At 40.3% G+C, this 24820-nt stretch overlaps 1 protein-coding gene across 1 annotated transcript in view; it reads left to right on the plus strand.

The window, feature by feature from the left end:
* Nucleotides 1–24820, plus strand: part of LOC134582362 (deubiquitinase DESI2-like) — a 75569-nt gene that overhangs the window by 44950 nt on the left and 5799 nt on the right. Inside the window, exon 2 of the mRNA XM_063438938.1 lies at nucleotides 23307–23379. Coding sequence (XP_063295008.1) covers nucleotides 23307–23379 — 73 coding nt within the window. The remainder of the gene's footprint in view (nucleotides 1–23306; nucleotides 23380–24820) is intronic.

The raw sequence follows: 24820 nt of genomic DNA on the forward strand, positions 1-24820 counted from the left end.
CCGCTCCGGACACCCGCAGCAACAGGGACGACCCCACGAGGGCCACTTACCACAACCAGCAGGAGATTCACGGACACCCACAGCAGGGAACAGCACAGCCCCAAAGAGGCATCGGGTGAGCCAGCAAGAACGCGCCGAAAGCAGAGTTCCGCGACCGGGAGACCGAATAGGTCACATGGGGCCACACTGAAACCAGGCCAAAGAGGGACTTTATTGTATTATCGTGATCCACACTAGATATACGCAAGTTTGATCTGCTTACTACATTTTTTTTTCTACTAATTATCTCCTCTGCCTAAGCAGCCCGCAGCAGGCACATGCTTAAGCAGCCGGAGATAGACCAGTTGCATGCTCCACTCGAATCTATGTTTTACTAAAATGTGCAAAATCTCAGCTATGCCAAAGCTTGTTTTCTATTTATCTAACAAATAGCAAAGTCTTAGCCACGACGAATGATTTGCAGTTAGATATATGTACCTAGCTTGTTCGCCATTGTATAAATCTATGTGAATTAACCTATAATATAAAAATGTGCAAGTACTAACATCAACAGGTACACATGTATTAGCTGAATGTTGTCACTAGTGTTATACTACACTACCTGTTCTATCTATATTGCCTTTAATCTAACTCACGCATGAACCAAACCTGTTTGCATGATATACTTACTTTCAACTGATGATTTAACGTTAAGTTAAGCCTGATAAAATATAAAATTGTGCCAGTTAATTGTATACCCCGCATGTTAAGCGTGGGAATCTCCTGAGGATTGCTTTTGGGGCACCTCAAGCGGTCTACGTGCACTACAAAAATAAAGAATTAAAAAAAAAAAAAAATAATAATAATAATAATTTGAAAAGCTTATCAAACAACATTAAATTTAGGTCTAAGATTGAGTTTTCAAGATGTAATCAGTATTAAACATTTGACCATTGCGTCTACATTTCAAATGAATCTTTGGACTGCAAACTGTGTGTGTTTAATTAACCTTCAGTATTTGTATTGTTCTTTTTTAATTAGACTTGTGCTACTTTACACTATCTCTAGGAATTATCCCTTGGGTTTTCGTGACTGGTTTTAAGTGCCATAGTTATCATTCCAATAATCAAAATCTGCCTATATATAGCTCTCACTTCTGTCTCTGTGGTCCTGCTGTTTACCAGGTCCTGTGCCGCCCTTTTCCACTTTCTTTCATCCTCATTGGTCATTCCCTCCCACATGTGACATCCCCAAGTACAGGGGGCGGGAGCACACAGTTGCGGTACCCTTGCGCTGCCTAAATGCCTAAACTGACGGTTGCAGTCATTGTGGTTGGAGCCAAGATCAACAGCTGGAGATGTCGCAGCACTGTGTCTGCGTGAGTAATGGCTGCAGCGCAGCCATAGGTGTCTGGCTGCCATCCGAAATGCATACTTTACTTGTGTCAGTGGCCAATATTATCACAGGTTAGCGAGTCTGCCTTGGTGGCGCACACAAACTCAAACGCCATTTCCACTCAGATAAAATGTCAGTGTTGTTTACCAAATTTATTTATAGAAATCACTTCGTGGGTGCATTTTTATTTTTTCAAGTCGCCTTTATCCAAGAACATTATGTCCCTCTGGGTGAGCTGTACAATCGTCAAACTTGTATGGTGGGACATACGATCGGAATGAGAAAATGAAAATGTCCCACCCTGTGGGACAGTCAAAGAAAAAGGGTTAAAGCTGCCATGGGCATATATTTTATGTTGTTTATTTGTTTTATTATTTATCCATGCTTTATTAATGTTGTTCAACCTGCTGACTTTCCCGTCAAATCCTGTCTGGTTCCGAAGTTAAGACTTGACGCTTTCAAATGAAGCGCCTCTTGCGCTATCAGCCCCACCTTTGAGTGGTCCCTTCAGGCCCAGCGTTCATCTACACCTGTGTGCGAGCCGCTCAGGTCTGAGTGTTTGTGTTTGCATGGGTCAGTGTTGGAGTCTCCCCCAACCTTATCACTCAGACGTGTTCCCTGATGTCAGTATAATGCGTCTTATGGTGTGGTCCCTGAGTTCTTGATGTCATGCTGTGTAGTGCCTCGTGCGGTTCTGGTCATTCTGTTAGCAAAAATGATGGGTGTCCTGGTCATGTGCTCTGAGTTGGCTCCCTTCCCTTTGTCGTGAGTCCCAGAGTTGTCGGTTTTAGCTGTGTCTACGGGCATGCTCATGTCTCCCTGTCACTTATGTGTGTGGCTGTTCCGTTGTGCGCCGACCCAGCCCCATCTATGTGGTTGTTCCTTTTGGTCGTGCACTTTGTTGCGCTGATCTCAATCCCGGCTCCCGCTTTCTCTGTGCACACGGTCACCCTGATATACCAGTGGGCCTGGGCAGCACCCCTGTATATTACTCATTCCCCCCTAATTGTTGGCAACCCCACATACATCTAGTCACTCCACTGCGCTTTCCATTCCTGGTAACTCTTTTCCAGTACAATCCGCAGCTCGAGGGTTATGTCCACGGCTGCCTCTATCTGCCCCACGGATGGCATGGGAAAGCGCGGCTTTAACCCCTACTGGAGGGGAGGGGTGGTGATTAATCCTCTATCCAAGCTACAACGCCCTTGTGAGGCCTTCCTGTGCCTATCTGTCAGACCACTCACGGCCCCATCCCTGTTTTACACAGCATCTTCCAATTAGATCATGTGCAGGACAATCGCATGGGTGCCCATCTGTGGCACGCATGCCATTACATCGGCGTGCATTTCTTGTTTTTAATATTTTGGAACACAGTATATATCGTTATATCTTTCATGTTTATTATTTTTTTTAAATAGTGTATGATACTTTTCCAATAATCGACTTTATTCTATGTCAAGATCATCGCCATTTGCATTGAGCTTTTATGTATCACCCATCAAAATGAAATAAATAGAAAGAAGAAGAGGTAAAGAGGAAAGGGCGCAAAAAGAGATGCGTCTGATTTTATAGCCAAGTGATGGAGAGACAGACGAACAGTAGTGTCTTTGTAGTAAGCACTCCATTCTATTTTGATATAATTTGTTCATAAATGTCATTCCTGCTATTAGATAATGTGATTGTATGTGCTAATAGTTGATATGAATTTAATGTAAGTGTTAGACATCACTACTGGGTAAAAAAAAATAGCTACATGATGTACCAAAAACCTTTGAAACCAATTTGTTTTCACAATATTTAGATTAACCAAAATTAATTAAAGTAATTTAGTTTTGACAGCGTTTAAATATAACAAACTTACCAAGGACACGACAGGATAGCAGCATGAACGCTACATAGAAATACAATTTTATCACTGGTGGATTGCATTAATATTAAAGCCTTGATCTCATATAGATATTTCTATTTAGCCCAAGTCCTTTTATCCTCGTTTAAACCATGGTCTGACTCTATTTATTAAGGAAGTATTAGCAAGTCATTTGACTCCACACAATCCTTGGTGTTGGTATTATGGATCTAGCACGGAGAAAGGAAATATAGCAAAAAAGATATTGCTGCGATTAAATAAAAAAGGAGCACACGTTAAAATCGATAATTACATGACTGTGAAAATTAGGAATGAAAAAATTAAAGGAACATTAAACATTAAAGGAACATTGCCACTTCCCAGGATTTTTACTTATCCCCTGTATTTAATAAATATATATTTGTGTAGTATGAAAAATTAAATTAAATATAGAAATCCACACCTGAACTACTCTACTCATCTTAGGTCAGTATCAAATAGTGTTATAAATTCTGATCTTTGCACCTAGCAGTCAGCAAAGAGAGAGAAAGCAATTAAAGAAGATGAGAAATTAAACAATATTTCTGCTCTTCATTTGCAATGTAATAATATACATAAAAAACAAACGGCACATCTCTTGAAAAAAGTTAACGCAAGTTAAAGGGAAACTCAAATTAAAAAATAAATAAATAAAATCCCTATTCAATGCATGTATTTTTTGAATGCATGTTTTCATTGGTGGTTTATCTAAAAGCTTGAGATATTTTGTCTGAAGCCTTCTCAAGCCCTCCCCTTCTAATCCCGCCCAGACTTTCTGTGTCTGTCCAATCACAGACTTCCCAATGCAGCTTGATGAGAAGTCACTGCAATGCAGGTGCTCTGGACAATTGATGCCTCTTGAGTTTAGATCCACTGAACTAAACTACCAGAAAATAACAGGACCGGTTATTTAATAAGGTAATTTATAAAAGTGCAATTTTCTTTTGAAATCAGCACTTTTTGTAAAATGAAAAAGTGGACTTATTCTTCACACATATTGTACTTAATTCCTTTAGGTTCTTGAAGTGTTCATTTAAAGGTGATTTTGAATGTTATATTCAATTGTATAAATACCAGAGATCTGACAATGCTCCTTTAAAACTCTCAGAAACATGTCTTTAAAAACAGAAATAATTTGAAAAGTTAGCTCACCCCCCAAATATCATGGATATCAGAAATCCCAAGAAAAAGGTTTAGACAGCATTGATATTAATAAAGAAGGCTTTGATATAAACACAGAAAAGGCAATTCTCACTGTGAGAACAAAATTGGAAAATAAAGCTTGATGCATCCGATTCATCAGAAATTCAATAATAAATCAAAGTTTGACAACTCTACAGCACAGAATATGAGAAAGTGAGAGGAGTGTACTCTACTACTCAAAGAGATTGTTTAATTCAGAAGAGACAAAAATAAATCTCCTGGTTAGATTATGGGTACAGCGAGATTTGATTATTAGTAAAAAAAACCTTTTTTTTTATTATTAGTAAAAATGTAATAATATAGAAAGAGGCTTGATTTACTACAGGTGAGATACATCAGAATCAGTTCATGAATATACAAAACATTTTATTAACTGTGGTAAGAAAAAACAAAAAACCTTTTTTTGTTTGCAAAATTTTGTTTAACCCCTTAAGGACACACGACATGTGTGACATGTCATGATTCCCTTTTATTCCAGAAGTTTGGCCCTTAAGGGGTTAAAGAATTGTACTCTCTAAAGAAACAGCATAATAAACTTGTCAATCAAGAATTGGCAAAAATATATGCTTTTTTATCATACAATTTTTATTTTACTAAAAGGCTTAGCTTTGGAGAGCTTTAACGAGTTCCTGAGCTTAGGAGCAGCGCCCAGAGAAGGCCATTCATAATGCTGTCAAACAGAGGGGACTCCAGGTCTGTCCTGGCACCATAACCACTACAGTAAGCTGTGTTATTTTTATGTATTGTCAAAGATCAGTACCTTATATTTTATAACACATGCTAAATTTATTGAGCTGTTGAGATTGGAAAATTTAACAGACTGACAACATTGAAGGTAATAATGTTTATTCTGCATCACTGTGCAATATAACAAGGTTAAAGGCAAAGTGAGTTTAACGAAAAGGAACGCCAAAACAGTGTAACTGGTGTTCTGGTGCCCAACACAAACTGTCCAGGTTCAGTGTTAAACTACAGGTGGGTTCAAGCCTTGTAGTTTAAAGGGACACTCCAGGCACCCAGACCACTTCTGCCCATTGGAGTGGTCTGGGTGCCAACTTCCACTACTCTTAACCCTGTAACTGTAATTATTGCAGTTTTTCATAAACTGCAATAATTACATTGCAGGGTTAACTCCACCTCTAGTGGCTGTCTACTAGATCGTCGCTGGACGTCCTCACGCTATGTGAGGACCTCCTGCGTCGCTCATTTCTCCATAGGAAAGCATTGAAAGCATTTTCAATGCTTTCCTATGGGGAGCTCTAATGCGCATGCGCAGCATTGCCGCGCATGCGTATTAGGTCTCCCCGGCCAGTGGGCGGGATCAGTATCGCCCACCGGCCGACGCAATCACAGGGAGGAGCAGCGGCGGAGGAAGAAGCAGCGACATGGGACATGTCGCTGCCTCTGGTAAGTAACTGAAGGGGTTTTCACCCCCATCAGCAAACGGAGATTTGGAGGGAGAAGAAACCTGCAGTGCCAGTAAAACGGATTGCAAATCTAAGATGGATATGGATATGGTCACAAAGGATCAGGCAGGAGTTTGTTAGAACACTGCATCATGTGTGATACCTACTGTAAACACCTGTCAGAATACCAGCCAGGTATATTCATTGGACGAGCCTTCAGGGACCTGATCCTACTTATAACAGTAGAGGTGTGCACAAGGTACCATGACTTGAATAGCCTTACCGGGACACTGTATTGGCGCTCTGTTTTGGGATCCGGTTGTCTGTAAATTACCTTATTAATAATACCAAAGTATTTAACCAGGAAAGATAGTTTACGTTTCCTGGTAATTTCCAGGAATGTTCTGTAGTGTAGATGTTATTACCCAAGTTAAAGGTGCTAATTTAATTGACCAATTGATCGAAGGGTGGAAGGTTTGGTAGACTTTGTCAGGAACCAAAACTGTGAATTTGGGATAATATTTCTCAACTTGATGGTGAACCTACTGAAGACATCTGCACAAATTATGCATATTTGTACATATCTGTTTTCGATTTATGGATATTGGTTTTGGTTATAGTTTTTACTTACATATAGCGTCATGGTGAAGATTTAACCATTGGTTTTTGAGTGTTCTTATCATACATTTGGTTAACAATCACACTTTCATAAGGTGTATAGAAATTTTACTTCAACTGTAAAAGACAGCTTCAACATAGACATTTTGAAGACAGTTTCTAAGGAGTCAGTGCATAACTCTTATAAATTAAAAAAAATATACACTGGTAAAGCAGTAAAACTGAGTGGTCTGATGGACCATCTCAAGCAATAATCCAAAGAGTGCCAGACCATGACTTTGTGTGATATGACTTTGTGGCTTATCAATAATAACTCAGTGATGGTATGCAATTAATCATGTAATCCTTTGAGAAACATGCAGGGTTGTTTACTAAAGTGAGAATTGAAAGTACATTTAACCCCTTAAGGACCAAACTTCTGGAATAAAAGGGAATCATGACATGTCACACATGTCCTGTGTCCTTAAGGGGTTAAAGAGAATTTCACATTTATGGTCAGGGTAGCCATAGTTCACAATTTTGTTCTTAAAATAACCATTTTAGTAAAATCACACAAAGTGACAAGCTATTAAATTGCACCTGGAAAGTCATTTACTAAGCAGGGATAAACATCTAGAGGAATTCCACATCAGTTAAACCTCCTATGGTTTGTTTTTTATTGATCAGCTTGATACTGAGGAGCCATAGAACATCCTTAGATGTTCTACAGAGGGAAATCTATCTAATAATTCACTACTTAGGAAATCCCAATTTACCTGCTTGCTCCTAATGCAGCTTCAAAAGCAAAATTGATAAGATGATACTGATGGAGTGTATACTTAAACGATGCTCTCTGAGATATTGAAACAAAGCTTAATATTTCCAATATTTACACTGATCTCTGGATCACACACACACATTTAATCTTGTATATTCATATTTACCAGTTTCCCTTGCCCTCTTCTGTCTATCCACCAGTCACCATCTACATTTTCTTCTTCATCATGCACATGCAGAACCTACAGCTCATTGTGTCAGGCCTATCAATCAAACAGGAGCAAAAGTCAAAACAGCTTTACAGGGTGATGAAGCTGCTATTTCTGGAACACAATTTGTCTTTTTTTATAACAGCAAGTTTTCTCATCACTCAGGATGAGCTTGAGAGAGAAGATACAGGAACTAACATCTATGTGCCAATGGCCGGGTTATAATATATATATTACATTATTATACTTGTCAGGACAGGAAGCCAAAAGGCAGAGTCCAAATCATTATATAAAACTTAGTGGCAGTCAAAATAGTCCTTAGGGTACACGCAGTAGTCCAGGTTTCATCAATATCCTCTTTAGAAAAGTTCAGAATAATTCAGAATGTTCGCAGGTTCTGCCTGAAGAATCTGCCTTTTAATTTACGAGGAAGTCACAGATCCTTGAATTTCTTCTATTGCATCTCTAACTCCTTCTCTGCCAATGTGTATGCCACAAAGGGGAGAAGAAAATAATGAGTGTAACAGTGCATGTCTTGGCACTCGGCAAACCATTGTGTTCACTGGAGCAGACAGGAACAACATAGAACTATTCTGTAAGCCTGGCAGGCAAAACAATTAGGATGTTGGAAGGAGCAGGCTGGTTAAGACAGAGTACGAGTGTGCATCAACAACGCCAGATTGGCATAGTGTAACCGCTGGCGGTTCCCTTATTTACCACTATAATGTCTTAAAGCATAGAACTTAGTAGGGCTAACCATACAGATATCTTAGCCATAATTTTATATATTTAGTAAGAGATCCTCTATTTACATATATAAATAATTGAGAATACAATATAAAATAAGGATTGTCTTGGAAGCAATAGATTTTGTCTTTTAGATATTTATTATATAAAAATATAAATATAGACATATCAAATCCATTATAGCAGAGTTTATAAGATGAAATTAAATGCTTGCAAATATTATTAATAGGTTAACATACCCTTCTGAACATGTCATCATGTCAGCCTCTCAGTCATTTTAAGATGGAGCAGCATCTGTCTCCAAGTCTCTCCTCTGTCTCTTAACATTTAAAAGTACACCTATTTATACCTTAGGTGTCTTCATTTTAGAGTCACCATAGTTCATATATGAAAAAGTAACTTGTCTACTTTAAATCAATTTAGGACCTCCCTTAATTTGGCAAAGATACAAGGCCATAACTAAAGGGTGCATACGTCATGGAAATTTTCCTGACTTAGTTCAAGATGGCATCTTAAAGTCTGAATAGCTTATCTGTTGTTTATACTAAGACGTAAGTGCACAGTCGTGGGAGATTCCCGGATTTGGGGAAGTTCCATTAACTTGGGGTTACCACAGTATATTGTGTACTGAAAGAGTCGTAGTATAGCCTTGAAGCTTGTTTATGCATTATTGTTATTGTAATTCGCCTGGGACAAAATGGCGCAAACATATTATGCACTGAGGTTATTGCTTAAAGAAACATCTATGAAAAACAATATGTTCCATTTCTAACACCTTGTCAATTTGCAATATCTCTTAAAGACAAAGTACACAGTTTAAGAAATACAACATTTCATTCTAAAACTTGTAATATTTGCATTTGCCCATAACAATAGCGTTACAGTAAAACCTCAATAATAGCCAACCCAGGCCATCGAGGTTCCAGCTGAGACGCATAAGTGAAAGGTGGGCAGTGGCAGTTGATACAGAGTATCCCTAAATGTTTCCTACTTGATTTGAACCATGCATCAACTGATTTAAGAACTTGCACTCCATCCAATGGACCGGAGAAAGAAAATTACACCCAAAGTGTCAGGGACCAAGCCCTGTGAACAAAAAGAAGGATGTCTGGGGAGCATGTCAAGTCTATTTGGATGACTCTAATTGGACTTGAACTGCTGTGTTTCACTTTACATTGCTGCCTGCAAACTTGCTTTGCCACTGGGGAACTTACTCAAATGGGGGGATTCACAGGTGCTGTTTTTTAAGCTAACCCACTCCCAAGCATCAGAGCCACTCCGTTGCAAGTCTTTCCTATTTAAAGGTAGCACGATGTTTCCATGAGGCCTTCGCATGAGGGTAATGTTTGCTATTCCCAATGAAGCTATATCTCTCGGACTCGGTACCAGATCCTATACTTTGGCTTTGTTTACCTAGATACCGCTTGACGGATTACCCACTCTTTGTTACCTCTGCTGTTTCTGGATTAATACTTGGCTCTGACTTAGATTTTTCTTTACCAGATAGTACCCTTTTTTATTATCTTTGTTGTTTCTAGACTGATACCTGACTTTAGTTATGCTTCCCTGGATATCATATATTTATCTACTTTCTATCTATATATTATCTTGCTCTGCCTGTTTATTACGTTAGTTAAGAGCTTAGTATATATCTACATAATGATTCCAAAACACTTGCAGATATCCTAAATACCTGAACAAACCACGACATAAAGAGTCCCATCAGCTCCACAGCATATGCCCTGCATAGTGACCCGTGTTGCCCAATCAGCGCTACATTTTGATCACACAATGCCACATTACATAGAGACCATGCAGCAGTGCTGAGGGGCTTTAGACTAGCAGGCCCATGGGATGACAACTGACAATATTGTCTGTGGCAAATCCAGCCACTCAGAGACCGTAAATTGTAGTTTAAACTGACTGGTGTAATTTTCCTGCTATGTGTTATCTTTTGCAATGTATGCGGCATTCGTGTGTTACAACACACGAATGCCGCTAATGTTAAATCTACATATCCACAAACAGTGAATTCCCACACTGTTCGTGAGTTAAGCAAAGTACCGAATGGGAGACCACGCATAGACGGTCGTGTGTCTCCAATTAGGTACTTTGCAACATTGTATCTAAGCTAATTGCGGTTTGTTGCGGGTGGCCGACATTCGTACACAGACCACGAGGTGGCGGCCATCTTTGTTCGCGTAAAGCCAGCGGGGTTTTGTCGTCGAGTGCCTGAAACTTCAGAAGAAGTGGCTGAAGAAGCCACTTATGGTGAAACGCGTTTATGGTTATTAATTCTGTATTTTATTGTGTATTTTAGATCAATAAAAGTTTTTTGGCTACTTTATTGTACCAATCCTCTTTTTATTGCACTCTCTATGCACTTTAAACTTTTTTTTTTTACCTATTCCTGGCATTTTAACCTTTCCTGGTTACTTTTACTTCCACTGGCAATTTTAAAGTTCCAGTACTCCAAGAAATCCTAGGTGGGGATCATACCACCAGCGCCTATCCATAGAGCAGTACCTCTGCTCTATCTTTGTGAGTATTATTTTATTTCCTCTACTACTCTCTTAACCTATCACAATTGAGAGCACTGTTGCTGCTTTTTATTTTTCAATATTGGAGCCTTGGATCACCAGACGGTGCTGACGGACGTATCGCCGCTACAAATCCTATAAGCGGGGATTATACCGCTGTACGCTATCCACACCAGAGCTGGCCATAGCTCCCTCAAATGTGAGTTTTTTACCTCTTCTTATCTGCACACTGAACCACATCAAAATTGAGAGGAATATTGTCGCTTTCTGTCTTTCTTTTCCGAGTTCTGGACTACTAGACGGTGTTGACGGAGACCCCCTCCCTACATATCCCATAAGCGGGGATTATACCGCTGTACGCAATCCACACCAGAGCTGGCCATAGCTCTCTTGAATGTGAGTTCTCTACATTTTGTTACCTATCACACCCTGAACTTTCATACTATACCTTTAGTCGCCTCTACCTCTCTTGTATTTACATATACGGAACGGTCTACACTAGACGCATACACAGAGGAACTCTATCAAGTATCCTAGACCATCTATTGGCACCCTAGCAATACTTTACTGGACTATCTACCCTTATTTGGCGCAGCCCTTCCATATCTTTAAGTGTCATGATGTCTAAAGAAGAGTGGTCACATGTTTTACATTAGCTTAAAGTTGGGCAGTAACATGTCAGTGAGTTTGCACAAGCAATTTGTCAGAGGGTGAGCGCAGCATGTCAGAGTACTGTACGTTTAAACATATGGTAAATACAGGAAATTCAAATTGCAGGTAAACGTCGATTAGCAGGCTTGCTACATACTTTATGCTTGTTTGTTAACCCAAACATGTGTAGGAGCCTAAGCCTGTTTTAAGGAATAGAGTAATGTAGGAGTAGCAACTAGGTTAGATAGGTACTTAGTGAGTATGCCTCTGGGGACCCGCTACACAGGGAGACAAAGGTTAATGCTAAAGGCACATCTACATAGTAGCTGATCTGGGTTACCCCTCTGCCCCCTCCCTCCATCGGCTTGGCTAAGGGTGATAGGTAAGGCGTCCCAGTATAGTGGTAAACCCTGCTAGTTCGGCTCTGCAGGTTGCAGCACAAGTTCGTTTCTGGCATCCTCCGATCGAGCTCTATCTGGAGTCGGCATCAGAGTCCACAGGCGTGTCCACCCAGATGTCTGGCAGCGATGTGAGTTTTTTCCCTCCTCGAGGCTCTCGGTTTAGGCGAGTGGTCGCTGGAGAGTCTGTGCTGGGGTGCGAGTGGGTGCTGCCAATCAACTGTTGGTCTTTCTGCTCCTTGGAGCCCGTGAGTGTCAGACCTGTAGTAGTGGATTTCCACAGCCTCTTTAGGGATTCCTCTTGCAGGCTGCTCAGAGCTGGCTTTCTCGTGGTGTCATAGGTGGCGGCCATTTTAGCTTCAGAGTGCGGGAGATTAAATTGTAGCATTCCCTTCCCCGCTGCTGCGGGCCCTCCAGTGGGGACCGGGATAACCTCCACCGGTCCAAGGGGGGGGGGAATGGGATCAGGACCACATCAGAGAGCCGGTGTGTGATAGCCGGGGGGGAAAGCAGGATGGCGACCGTCCACCCCGCCTCTTCCTCAATTAGGCCGCAGACACCAAAGTCTTTTTTCGCCCTCCCGGGCTCCAAAAACTCTCGATATCGGCGTCTGCTGCATCACTGACAGCCAAGCAGTGTTGTTGTTGTTATTTTGGATTCATTTAAGCTTAGTAGCCGCATTTTTTCAGCTTATTGGGCTGATTCCCTCAGGAGCCTCTCCAGCATGCGACCGGTCAGCATGGTGGTCCGGCACCGCCCCCTCTCTAAATTATATTTTAAGTGCACAAATGGTTAATACGAAGTCACTTAAAATTTCACAGAACCTCCCTAACTACAAGAATTAAAGTGTCTCTCTTTGTCCATTTAAAATATTAGAAGGTGTGCTTGCAGTCTGAAATGTTCTACTCACACGGCAAAGAAGGCATTTCCCCTCCTTTCACGTAGTTTATAACCATCATAGATAGATTCTGAGACTCAGAAAAAGTAAAGTTGGGCAGAATTCCAGTGTGTAACGCTATCACCAGAAAGGCATAGTGCTACCTCTTGCAATGAATGTCAGGATGCCCCAGTGATCCATTCACTAATAGAAATCCACATCATTATTTTGTACTTTGATGATGACATTTGTGAATAGCACATTTTGTCAATGAATGTCACAAACAGGACCAAAAAATGGATGTCATACATATCAAGACGGAGCCATTAAACAGATAACCTTCTGGTGAAAATGGGCTAACTAGCAGAATAATCCTTTTAAATGTCAGAACGGCCTTCTGCATCATGCGATATACATGCTGTGAGAGGTTCAAAGCATGTCTCTGTCGACTGAATATTAAACAGCTTTACACAAGCCTTGCATTCCCCATGGGATGAAATATTTAAAATATATTCAATTTAAATCCTTGCTTAGACATAGAGGAATATTATTGATCGTTTTTACAATGATTATAAGGATTTACATTTTTAAGGCACGTTCTACAAATCAAAATGCCAAATATATCCGTGTGCAGTATTTTTTGTAAACGGAGAGCTGTAGATCACTCAGATATATAGTTTAAGGAGACTATAAATTATTGTAGGGAGTTCAGACTAAATAAACCCCCCAAATTATCTTCTACAATGCATAGGTCTCCAGTCAAAGAAGGTATTCACTCGATATGCTCTTTTGGAATTTACTGGTTGAGCTATTTGTGGGAAAATGTTTTAACTTAGCCAGATGTTTGATGACTATGTGACCATGCGAATGGTTTCTAAAAACATTTATTTTTCATTGAAGATCCTCTAGAAACAAACTGTTACAGATAAGTACCCTGAAAATCAAATTTTTTATCAACATATACCTGCAGCAACAACTGCTTCCTACCAAATACCATTAATGATTGTTTCAGGATTATAGTTGATCCAGTACGCAGAATAGAATCACACCTAGGACTAATGATAACGTCTAACCGGACTTAACGTACCTGAGAATAGTCAAAATACTTGCCGAGGTCAAGGACACAGAAAGGGACACAATGATGAGGAAAACCAGAAGTCAAGGAAACCAGAAATTAAGGAAGTCAAAACTAAGCCAAAGTCAAATACCAGAAAAACGCAATCAGGAACATACGCTCGTATAACCAGCTAGTGGAAACCATGATGGGGCACTGACAGAAAGGTAATTTGGGTTTAAATAACCCTCCTTAAGCTTTAATTGTCTGTCTCTGACCCCAAAATGTATGTGCGTGTCTATTACGTGACGTTGCACGCACGTTGGCGCCATCTTTGATGTGGGCAGAGGTAAATTTCCAATTAAAACCGAAACCACAGTGGCCGGCGTCTCTAGGAACTCCATACTCACTGGGGACTGCAATAGAAGGCATTGCCGCAACCAAGGTAAGTATGAGATTTTTCTGTTGGCTTGGCCACTATGTTTCAGTGCGGCCACGCCAACAGAATCGCGGGGAGTCATGACAGATTAAAAGCATTAGTGCCAATACAAACCAACACATAAGTTTGGGTACATATAATAAAGGTAAATATGTCTTTTTTTGTAACAGCAAGTTTTCTCATCACTCAGGATGAGCTTGAGAGAGAAGATACAGGAACTAACATCTATGTGCCAATGGCCGGGTTATAATATATTACATTATTATACTTGTCAGGACAGGAAGCCAAAAGGCAGAGTCCAAATCATTATATAAAACTTAGTGGCAGTCAAAATAGTCCTTAGGGTACACGCAGTAGTCCAGGTTTCATCAGTCTGAAGAATCTGCCCTTTAATTTAGGAGGAAGTCACAGATTCTTGAATTTCTTCTATTGCATCTCTAACTTCTTCTCTGCCAATGTGTATGCCACAAAGGGGAGAAGAAAATAATGAGTGTAACAGTGGATGTCTTGGCACTTAGCAAACCATTGTGTTCACTGGAGCGGACAGGAACAACATAGAACTATTCTGTAAGCCTGGCAGGCAAAACAATTAGGATATGGGAAGGAGCAGGCTGGTTAAGACAGAGTACGAGTGTGCATCAACAATGCCAGATTGGCATGGTGTTACAGTAAAACCTCAATAATAGCCAACCCAGGCCATCAAGGTTCCAGCTGAGACGCATAAGTGAAAGGTGGGCAGCGGCAGTTGAAACAGAGTATCCCTAAATGTTTCCTACTTGATTTGAACCATGCATCAACTGATTTAAGAACTTGCACTCCATCCAATGGACCTGAGAAAGAAAATTACACCCAAAGTATCAGGGACCAAGCCCTGTGAACAAAAAGAAGGATGTCTGGGGAGCAGATCGCGGGGAGTCATGACAGATTGAAAGCATCAGTGCCAATACAAACCAACATATAAGTTTGGGTACATATGATAAAGGTAAATATCTTAAAGCCTTGAATAATTTCCTTGGGGCAATAATCTAGAAACAAATCCTTTCTTTCCAAAATCAGCTATACTTCAGTTCAGTTAACATTGCTGCTCCATTAAAAAAATTTTTTACGGACATGAATTTTACATTTTTCATTACCCATGTGTGATAAGGTGAATGGGGTGGTCTCCGAGGGAGTTTATATTTCAACTGCATTGTTCAGAGAGGCATATGATCTTTAACCCCAGGGGGAATGTGTGTATGTATAGAACTTAAATACATATTTAGTTATGGGCCCCTGGGGTGGAGCATTTGGAGAGAAGGGTGGGCCAGTGCTCCACTCCACTCCGCTGTTTATTTGTTTTCTTGGGAGACCAGGTCCAGGCCTGGGTTTGGACTGTCTCCAACCCACTGCTCAGCTGCAGGTAATCAGCTGCAGCAGTGGGAATAAACCCCTCCCTGCTAGGCAGGTAGGGGAGAATGTTAATTTCTCTCTGAAAGGCTGGAAGCAGCAGGCTGGCTAAACACTGGAGTGCAGAGAGCTGACAGAGACACTAGGTTGGTGAAACCAATATTATTGTTTGTTATAGTTTAACCCCTGAGAGATAGGGAATCTTATGTTAGTTAGTGCTCAGACTAGCTAGGTTTTGTTTATATTTGTCTTACATTATTGTTTTTTTCATTTGCTGCTGTCTCTGTAGTGAAGCTCAACAATAAAGTGCTTGGAATTAAGTTACTTTTAAAGACTGTGTATGTTTGTACCCAAAAGGACCGTGCTAACTGCAGACAAGGATCACACCATGCCATACGTTTTATTTTTATTTTCTATTAAGCTCTGAATGTCTATTTGAATTTCTCTACTCCAAATCCTCAAAAGTTCTGAATAACTGAATCCCATAAATCCAAGGTGATGAAAAAAGGATGAGCATTCAACCATCAAAATGACTGACTGGAAAGTTTCAATCCTCTATGTGTTTTTGTAAAACTTTGAATATATAAATGCACAGACCCATAAAAACATTGTAGTTAGTTCTTTTGATTGTCAACTCTACTTCCTCTATCTAGAGATATACATAAATTAAGTTAAATGAAATCTACTGGTCCTACTTTAACCCCTTAAGGACCAAACTTCTGGAATAAAAGGGAATCATGACATGTCACACATGTCATGTGTCTTTAAGGGGTTAAAGCAGGAGTGGGGGTGGTCACAGTAAGCCTCCTCATACCATAAATGGTCAGAAGAGCTTGGAGTAGGTGAAGGGTAGTTGCCAAGATGCTGGTTCTATCATGCCATGCAATACAATTGGGCAAAGGGGTGCTAAGAAAAAGAATGCAAGGTTGCCCTTTATTACCATGCAATATTGGGTTGCAGGTGAAGATTTTAATAATAAATAAGGGTCCCTCCTTACTTTTCGCATAGAGGGTAAGAGGCCATATGATAAAATGGGTTTATCAACCAAAAGGGAACCTGGTTTCTTCTTATTCTCACACTCCATACATTGTGATGTTGGCAAGGTTTCTACTCCTCATAAATGTTGCCTCCTTAGAATACTTACAGTACTTACTGTGCCAAGAGGATAAAAATTATGAAGCGCGTGTGTCCCCACCCTAGCAGAATTCAGGAACTTCTGAGTGATTTACCTCAATGCTGTAGTCAACCATCTTAATCAGACCATTTTGAATTCACACAAATTTGCAGACATTCAGACTATCTTCTTGGATTTAGTTAACTGTCTCCAAATGTTAACTTCAGAATTGTCGTGAATTTATACCAAGTTATATTCTTTTAAATGTTATGCAAACCTAAAGATAAAATACAAGATTAGAAAATAATCTCACTAGCAAGAAACTGTGAACATTAAACATTTAGATAGTGTTTGCTTGTTTTGTTAATGTAATGCTCAATTGTTGACAAGATGGAAACAACTGCAGATTTCTGAAACTGATTTTGTTTATTGCTTTTAAATAAAAAAAGATAAACAATTTGAACTGTCTCTTTAATTCCTGGCAGGTTATAAACAGCAGCGGAGTTGAAGTTGTTTTAAGATAAGGCAATTTTAACACAACCAGCGAGAAGTTCCAAATTAGGATGCAGATGATTAATTAGTAGTTGAAACAAGGTTAGGAGGTTAGGTGGAGCAGATAGCGAACCACATAGAATTAGGATGGTTATATATCCAGCTTGAGCAGATCTGGTTTACTTAACTTATGAAGGAGCGATAATCCAAATTGGTGATAGAGATTCCACAGAGAATCGAGGTTGCAGCAGGCAAGAGAATATCCAAAAACAGTCCGAGGTCGTAGGAGAGGAGAAGGAGGGTAAACGATTAAACAGTCCGGGTCCGATACACAGTAGAAGTAGTAATAATTCAGTTTGAAGTTCGCGGGAGCTTTCGAGTTGATCCAGCACTGTGGTGTTGACGCGGTCTCTCTATGAATCCTGGGAACGACCGCGTCATAGGAGGGGGAGTGGCCGCGCTCCGAGAACCCGGAAGTCCACGGTTAGCGAATGCCGGAAGGTCTGACAGAACCCCCCTCATAAGAAGCAGCCACCGGATGCTGTCAACGAGGTCTGGACGGGTAGCGAGCATGGTACGCATTGATAAGTCGACGAGCATGCACCGCGGAGGACGACACCCATGAATCTTCGTCAACTCCGTAGCCCTTCCACCGGACAAGATACTGTAAGGAACCACGATGGATTCGTGAATCTAGAATCCTCTGGACCTCGTATTCCTCTTCACCTTGTACCAGAATGGGATCAGGAGTGGTAAGAACATCCCTCAGGAAAGGGTCGGAGTGGTGTGGTTTAAGCAATGACACATGGAAGACTGGATGTAGTTTCATGGTAGGTGGAAGTTTCAATCTGACCACGTTTTCGTTGATAAGCGACAATATACGAAAAGGGCCAAGGAAGAGTGAACTCAGTTTCTTTGAGGGACGGTTGGTGACAATGTTTTTTGAAGAGAGCCATACTAGATCACCAACCTTGTAAGTAGGGGAAGGTCGTCTACCAGTATCGAAAAACTTTTTCTGAGCAGATGATGCATTTTTAAGGTTATCACGTAACCTGAGGAAGAGGGCAGACATGAAAGAGTTATGGTTGGAGACGTATGGATTAGAAGAAGGAAGTCCTTGATCAGGAAATGAAGAGGGATGGAATCCAAAATTTGAGAAGAATGGAGTCATTTTGCTACTAGCGTGTACCGAGTTGTTGTATGAGAACTCTGCCATTGGTAACCACGTGATCCAATCATCTTGTAAGTGAGAGCAATAACACCGCAAGTATTGTTCAACACATTGATTAACTCTCTCTGTTTGTCCGTTGGTTTGGGGATGATAGGCTGAAGATAATTTACGTTGAATATTGAGGGAGGAACACATCTCATTCCAGAATTTGGAGGTGAACTGTGTTCCTCTGTCTGATATGATTTCTTCAGGAAGACCATGGAGTTTCACGATGTTATTGATGAATATTTTTGCAAGTTCAGATGAAGAGGGTAATTTCTTCAAAGGAATAAAATGGGACATCTTGGTGAAACGGTCTACCACTACCAGAATGGTGGTATGATGTTGCGAAGGAGGGAGTTCTACCAAGAAGTCCATTGAGATGGACTGCCAAGGTCTTTCTGGAACAGGTAGGCTTAATAATTGACCGAATGGTGGATGATGGTCAGATTTTGATCTCAGACAGGTTGGGCAGTTTTTGACATAAGATTCTATGGTTCTGTCCTGGCGAGGCCACCAGTAATATCTTTTAGACAGCTCCAGTGTTTTCCTTGTACCAGGATGACCAGCCAGAGGGGAATCATGAATCAAAGAGAGTATTTTATTCCTAAGCAAGGGAGGAATGTATAACCTGTCTTTGAAGTAGTAGATACCGTCCTTTTTTGATAGATTGCTTTGTTTGGGAAGTTCAAGATCTTCTTCCTTAAGATGTTTAATATCATCTATTAATGACGAAATAATACCTATGATTTTAGGTGGTTGAGTTTCGTTTACAGGAAGATCTTGGTGAATTCTGGACAGGGCATCTGCCTTTTTGTTTCTGGATCCAGGTCTGTAGATGATTTGAAAATTGAAACGGGAAAAGAAAAGATTCCAGCGTACTTGTCTGGCAGAGAGTGTTTTGTTGGAATGAAGATATTCAAGGTTCCTGTGGTCTGTATAAACAATTACAGGAGTGCGTGTGTCTTCAAGTATGTGACGCCAGTTTTCGAATGCAGCTTTAATACTTAATAATTCTTTTTCTCCTACAGGATAATTTCGTTCAGCAGGAGACAAAGATCGTGAAAAAAAAGCTACTGGATGGAGAGGATCTTGAGGCGTTTGGTGTTGAGAGAGGACAGCCCCGATAGCTGTGTCAGAAGCATCCGTTTCCATGACGTAGAGAAAAGCAGGATTAGGTAGTTGGAGAATGGGAGCACTTGTGAATCTCCGTTTTAATTCATCAAAGGCTGCTTGAGCCTTATCGTTCCAAGCAAAGGACCGTTTACTGCTATTGAGCAGGTTGAGGGGATGAGCAACATTGGAGTAATTTTTAATGAACTTCCTATAGAAGTTGGCAAATCCCAGAAAACGTTGTAAGTCTTTAGTATTAGTAGGAGTAGACCAGTTGACAATGCAATCTATTTTGGAGGTATCCATACTTATTGAATGAGGGGAGATAACGTATCCCAAAAAAGTGATTTCATTGACTTCAAATATACATTTTTCTGGTTTTGCGTATAATTTGTGTGTTCTTAATCTGGATAATACCCATCTCACGTGTTTTCTGTGTTCTTCAAGGTTGTTGGAGTAGATGAGAATATCATCTAAGTAAATGATGACACAAACGTCTAGGAGATCTCGGAAGATATCGTTAATGAAATGCTGAAAGGTTGCAGGGGCGTTACAGAGCCCGAAGGGCATGACAAGATATTCGTAAAGACCATATCGGGTCCTGAACGCCGTTTTCCATTCATCATTGGCCTTGATTCTAACAAGGTTATATGCCCCACGAAGGTCAAGTTTAGTGTAGATGGTAGCTGTTCTTAATCTTTCAATCAACTCATTGATCAGGGGAAGAGGGTAACGATTCTTGATAGTTATTTTATTTAAAGACCTGTAATCGATGATTGGCCGTATAGTCTGGTCCTTGTTTCTTACAAAAAACATGCTGGAAGCGGCTGGTGAACAGGAAGGTCTAATGAACCCCTTACGGAGGTTTTCATCCAGGTATTCCTTGAGGGTTTTTAACTCTGATTCAGAGAGAGGATAAATATGTCCAAAAGGGATAGGAGCACCAGGAACAAGGTCAATCGGACAATCATAGGGTCGATGAGGAGGAAGTGTCTCTGCTTCCTTTTTACTGAACACATCAGCGAACTCTGAATAGCTGGAAGGTATAGTGGATTCCCCAGTAACTTGTAAAATGGGGATGTGTTGTAGACATGTTCCCTGGCAATATGCAGAGTTAAACGTGAGAGAGAAAGGAGCCCATGTAATATGTGGGTTGTGAGTCCGTAACCAGTCTATCCCTAATATTATTGGATAAAGAGGAGAATTTATGACATCAAAAACAAGAAATTCAGAATGGATATAATTAGTAGTAGTCCTTAAAGGGACAGTTTCAAGGCGAATGGGCCCCGAGGAGATTAAGGAGCCATCAATAACTCTGACAGAGACGGAATTACGTTTTTGAACACAAGGAATTTTATTTTTTGTAACAAAGGATGAGTCCAGGAACACCCCATTAGCACCGGAATCAATAATGGCCTTAGTCGTAATTCTTTCTTTGTCCCACTGTAATATGAGAGAAACAGAGGAGAAATGAGAGATTGGTTTAGAGGGAAGCACACTCATAACAATTGTGGTGGAACCATGCTTACCACCTCGGGGACGTTTCAATAGGGGACAGTCTGGGACCACATGTTCTTGTGAAGCACAGTACATGCAGAGGTTCATTTGTCTTCTTCTGGTTCTCTCTTCTGGAGTAAGAGGACTTCTCACAACCCCTATTTCCATAGGTTCAGCGGGAGTTATAGGTTTCTCCGGTGCCTTTGAAGAGGTGAAGGGTTTTTTCCATAGAGAGCTAGTGAGTGATTTCTCAGCTTTTCTTTCCCTAAGTCTTCTGTCAATGCTGATTGACAGTTGGATAAGTGTATTCAGTGTAGTAGGTAGTTCAGTTCTGGAGAGCTCATCCTTGACAGCTTCAGATAACCCAATACGGAACTGGTTACGTAGAGTTATGTCATTCCACTGAGTTTCTGGTGCCCATCGTTTGAATTCAGCAATGTAATCTTCGACAGGCCTGTTTCTTTGCTGCAGTGTTCTAATGGTTAAATCTGCAGTCGCTTGTTTGTTTGGGTCTTCGTAAAGAAGAGACATGGCTTCAAAGAATTCATCCAGAGAATCCAATATGGGATCATCATTCTCAAGAAAGGAATGAGCCCAGGCCATGGGTTCACCTCTCAAAAATGAAATAACAGAACAAACTTTAGATCTTTCAGTGGGATATGATCGAGGTTTTAATGCAATCAACAACTTGCAAGAATTGATAAACTCTCGGTATTGGGACCTGTCTCCAGAGAATTTTTCGGGGTTGGAGACAGCAGGGTCACTAGCCGAGTGTGTAACTGTGTGAGGAGTATGTGTTTGCAAGTCCCTTACATAAGTAAGGATTCTTTCATTGGTGATCTGTAGATCTTGCATGCCTTGAGTAAGCGTATCCACTCTTTGGTTTAATCTGGTGATTTCAGAAGTGAGATCTGCTGTATCCATTAATTAGGCTGGATCAATCTGTAATGCTCAATTGTTGACAAGATGGAAACAACTGCAGATTTCTGAAACTGATTTTGTTTATTGCTTTTAAATAAAAAAAGATAAACAATTTGAACTGTCTCTTTAATTCCTGGCAGGTTATAAACAGCAGCGGAGTTGAAGTTGTTTTAAGATAAGGCAATTTTAACACAACCAGCGAGAAGTTCCAAATTAGGATGCAGATGATTAATTAGTAGTTGAAACAAGGTTAGGAGGTTAGGTGGAGCAGATAGCGAACCACATAGAATTAGGATGGTTATATATCCAGCTTGAGCAGATCTGGTTTACTTAACTTATGAAGGAGCGATAATCCAAATTGGTGATAGAGATTCCACAGAGAATCGAGGTTGCAGCAGGCAAGAGAATATCCAAAAACAGTCCGAGGTCGTAGGAGAGGAGAAGGAGGGTAAACGATTAAACAGTCCGGGTCCGATACACAGTAGAAGTAGTAATAATTCAGTTTGAAGTTCGCGGGAGCTTTCGAGTTGATCCAGCACTGTGGTGTTGACGCGGTCTCTCTATGAATCCTGGGAACGACCGCGTCATAGGAGGGGGAGTGGCCGCGCTCCGAGAACCCGGAAGTCCACGGTTAGCGAATGCCGGAAGGTCTGACAGTTAACAGAGATGTCGATGTTACTAATACATTTAAGCTTGCTATATATAAAAAAAAAAAAAAAAAAACACATAGCAGTAGTGTTTACTTGGATCAATACACTGTGAATCCTCATAAGAATAAAACCCGAAGACATTTGCCTTGTTAATCTGTGAGTAAAGTCCTTAGATTGTGACTAAATCTATATTGAATAAAGCCAGAGATCCAATAGGATCATGTTTCTTTACATACATTCCAAATATTGTAATACTTGATTTTGGAAATGACAATTTTTTAATTGCATGACATCATGTCTTCATACCTTGTAAATACTCTAGATGCTTTGATATTTAGTTTTCAATAAAATTATTGTACATATTAGATAATCAATCAAATGATTATGCTACCTACCCAGGCAAATGTGAAGCCTTATTATACATTTTAATATTCTGCAGGGCGGAATATTGGTAATATTTATCCAGAGCAATTCTGGGGCAACGTGCTAAGTTACGGATAATCGGCAAGAATATTCCATTGGTTTTCTAGACCATATATCCCTATTTAAAATTTTCCTCCAGATATGCTTCACGTCTACTTGCATAAATACAGCCCACTGCAAAGAGAGATAGAACAACAAGAATTTGGTTACTTACATAGGAAATAATGGACGTCTATAATTGTGAGAAAATAAAGTGTCATATTAATGACTTTGCTTAAAATTGACATTACTTTAAGGTTCTCCTACATCCCACTAATATGTTCTTTTTACATCTGTTTTATAGTACTGGATAAATGAATACACATCTACCTTGGGAATAGGTGTATTCCATTCAGGAATAGAAATTTACGGCAGAGGTGAGCCCTTGATTTCCTGATCAAATATTGACTGTAAACAATGATTTTGTTGTAAACAGAATAAAAGTCCTATTACAGAATAAGCAAAATTCCACGATCCCACCGATTATCTGGAAAGTTGTCAGATTTGTATTTTTCTCTAAAACATTTATTATACTTGACTACAAAGATTATATGATGGAAAATAGTATAAATATATATTTTTATAAAGAGCAAATAATTGACTAATGTGACTGGTATATTTAATATATATGATAGAGCATATTTTTAAGACAATTTATGCTGTGCTAGTGATTAGCATGTTGGATAGTTCAGTGGTGGAAATTGCCCACAGCACATGTTTTTCAAAGACCTCTCATTGAGCTTCATTGGGTAGTCTGAGTTTGAACACCACAAAAAGTTTGGGCTGGGGCTCGCAAAGGCTGCAGACAAGAGATCTGCAGCTTTTGCAAGTAGCCTTTAGATATCCTCCGGGGGCGTTGAAGGGGGAAAAAAGACCAGGAGCCAAAAATTTATTAGATAGCCCGTCCTACATTTAAGCCCACCCATCTCCATCCAATACCCCACCATAAACTATATACCAGTATATATACACACACATACACATCCTGGCCATACCCATGGCAGCACCATAATGGGTAGCTGCTCCTACACCTAATCAGACAGGAACTTTTAATTAAAAGGAGGGTATAAAAGTCCCCTCCCACCCTCAGTCTTTTTGTTCCTGTCCTTTCCTTAAGGACACACTGGGTAAGTTTGGACAATTTTTGGCTTACCTGAGGGTCATTAATCTTGGCCCTTAAGAGAGTTCAGCCTCTCTCCCTTGGGAAGTCTTCAGTATGCGGCACTTTGCAAAGGTGTCCCTCTGAAGAAACCCTTTTAGTGACTGGGGTTATAACTTGCTGTGGCCCATGGGGTAGCAAGAATACAGCCTGGCCCAAATAATTTCAGTGACCCAAGGGGTATCAATATGGCTGGAAACTGAAGAGGGTCTTGAAACATACTTGCAGAAGAAAGTAGGTTTACTATTTTGCAGAGTAGAGGAATAAACAGAAGTATAGTCCAGGAGCCCGGCTACAAATCAAGCAGTATCCCTGTAACCACCTATAGTTGAACCCTTAAAGTGAGGGCATAACCCTCTAATGACATACATGTAGGTAAAAAGTATAGAGTCCCACTAGGGGAAATGAAAAAGGGTGGCTCAACCATAACAGGAGAGGGAAGGAGACCCTACCTTTAATCAATCTAAGCATATGCATAAAAACAAACCGTAAAGAGGAATAACGGAAGGGACATTGACTAAGCGGTGCTTAGGGGATTGTTGAAACCTTTCTTTATTTCTACACAGTTGCACAAACAAAAACAATGTTAGATATACAAATGTACTCACTGTTACATATATGCACAATCATAGACTCCGATACACACAAACTGTTACACA

This window comes from Pelobates fuscus, chromosome 13 (genome assembly GCF_036172605.1).
Source record: "Pelobates fuscus isolate aPelFus1 chromosome 13, aPelFus1.pri, whole genome shotgun sequence".
Classification (NCBI taxonomy): Eukaryota; Metazoa; Chordata; class Amphibia; order Anura; family Pelobatidae; genus Pelobates; species Pelobates fuscus.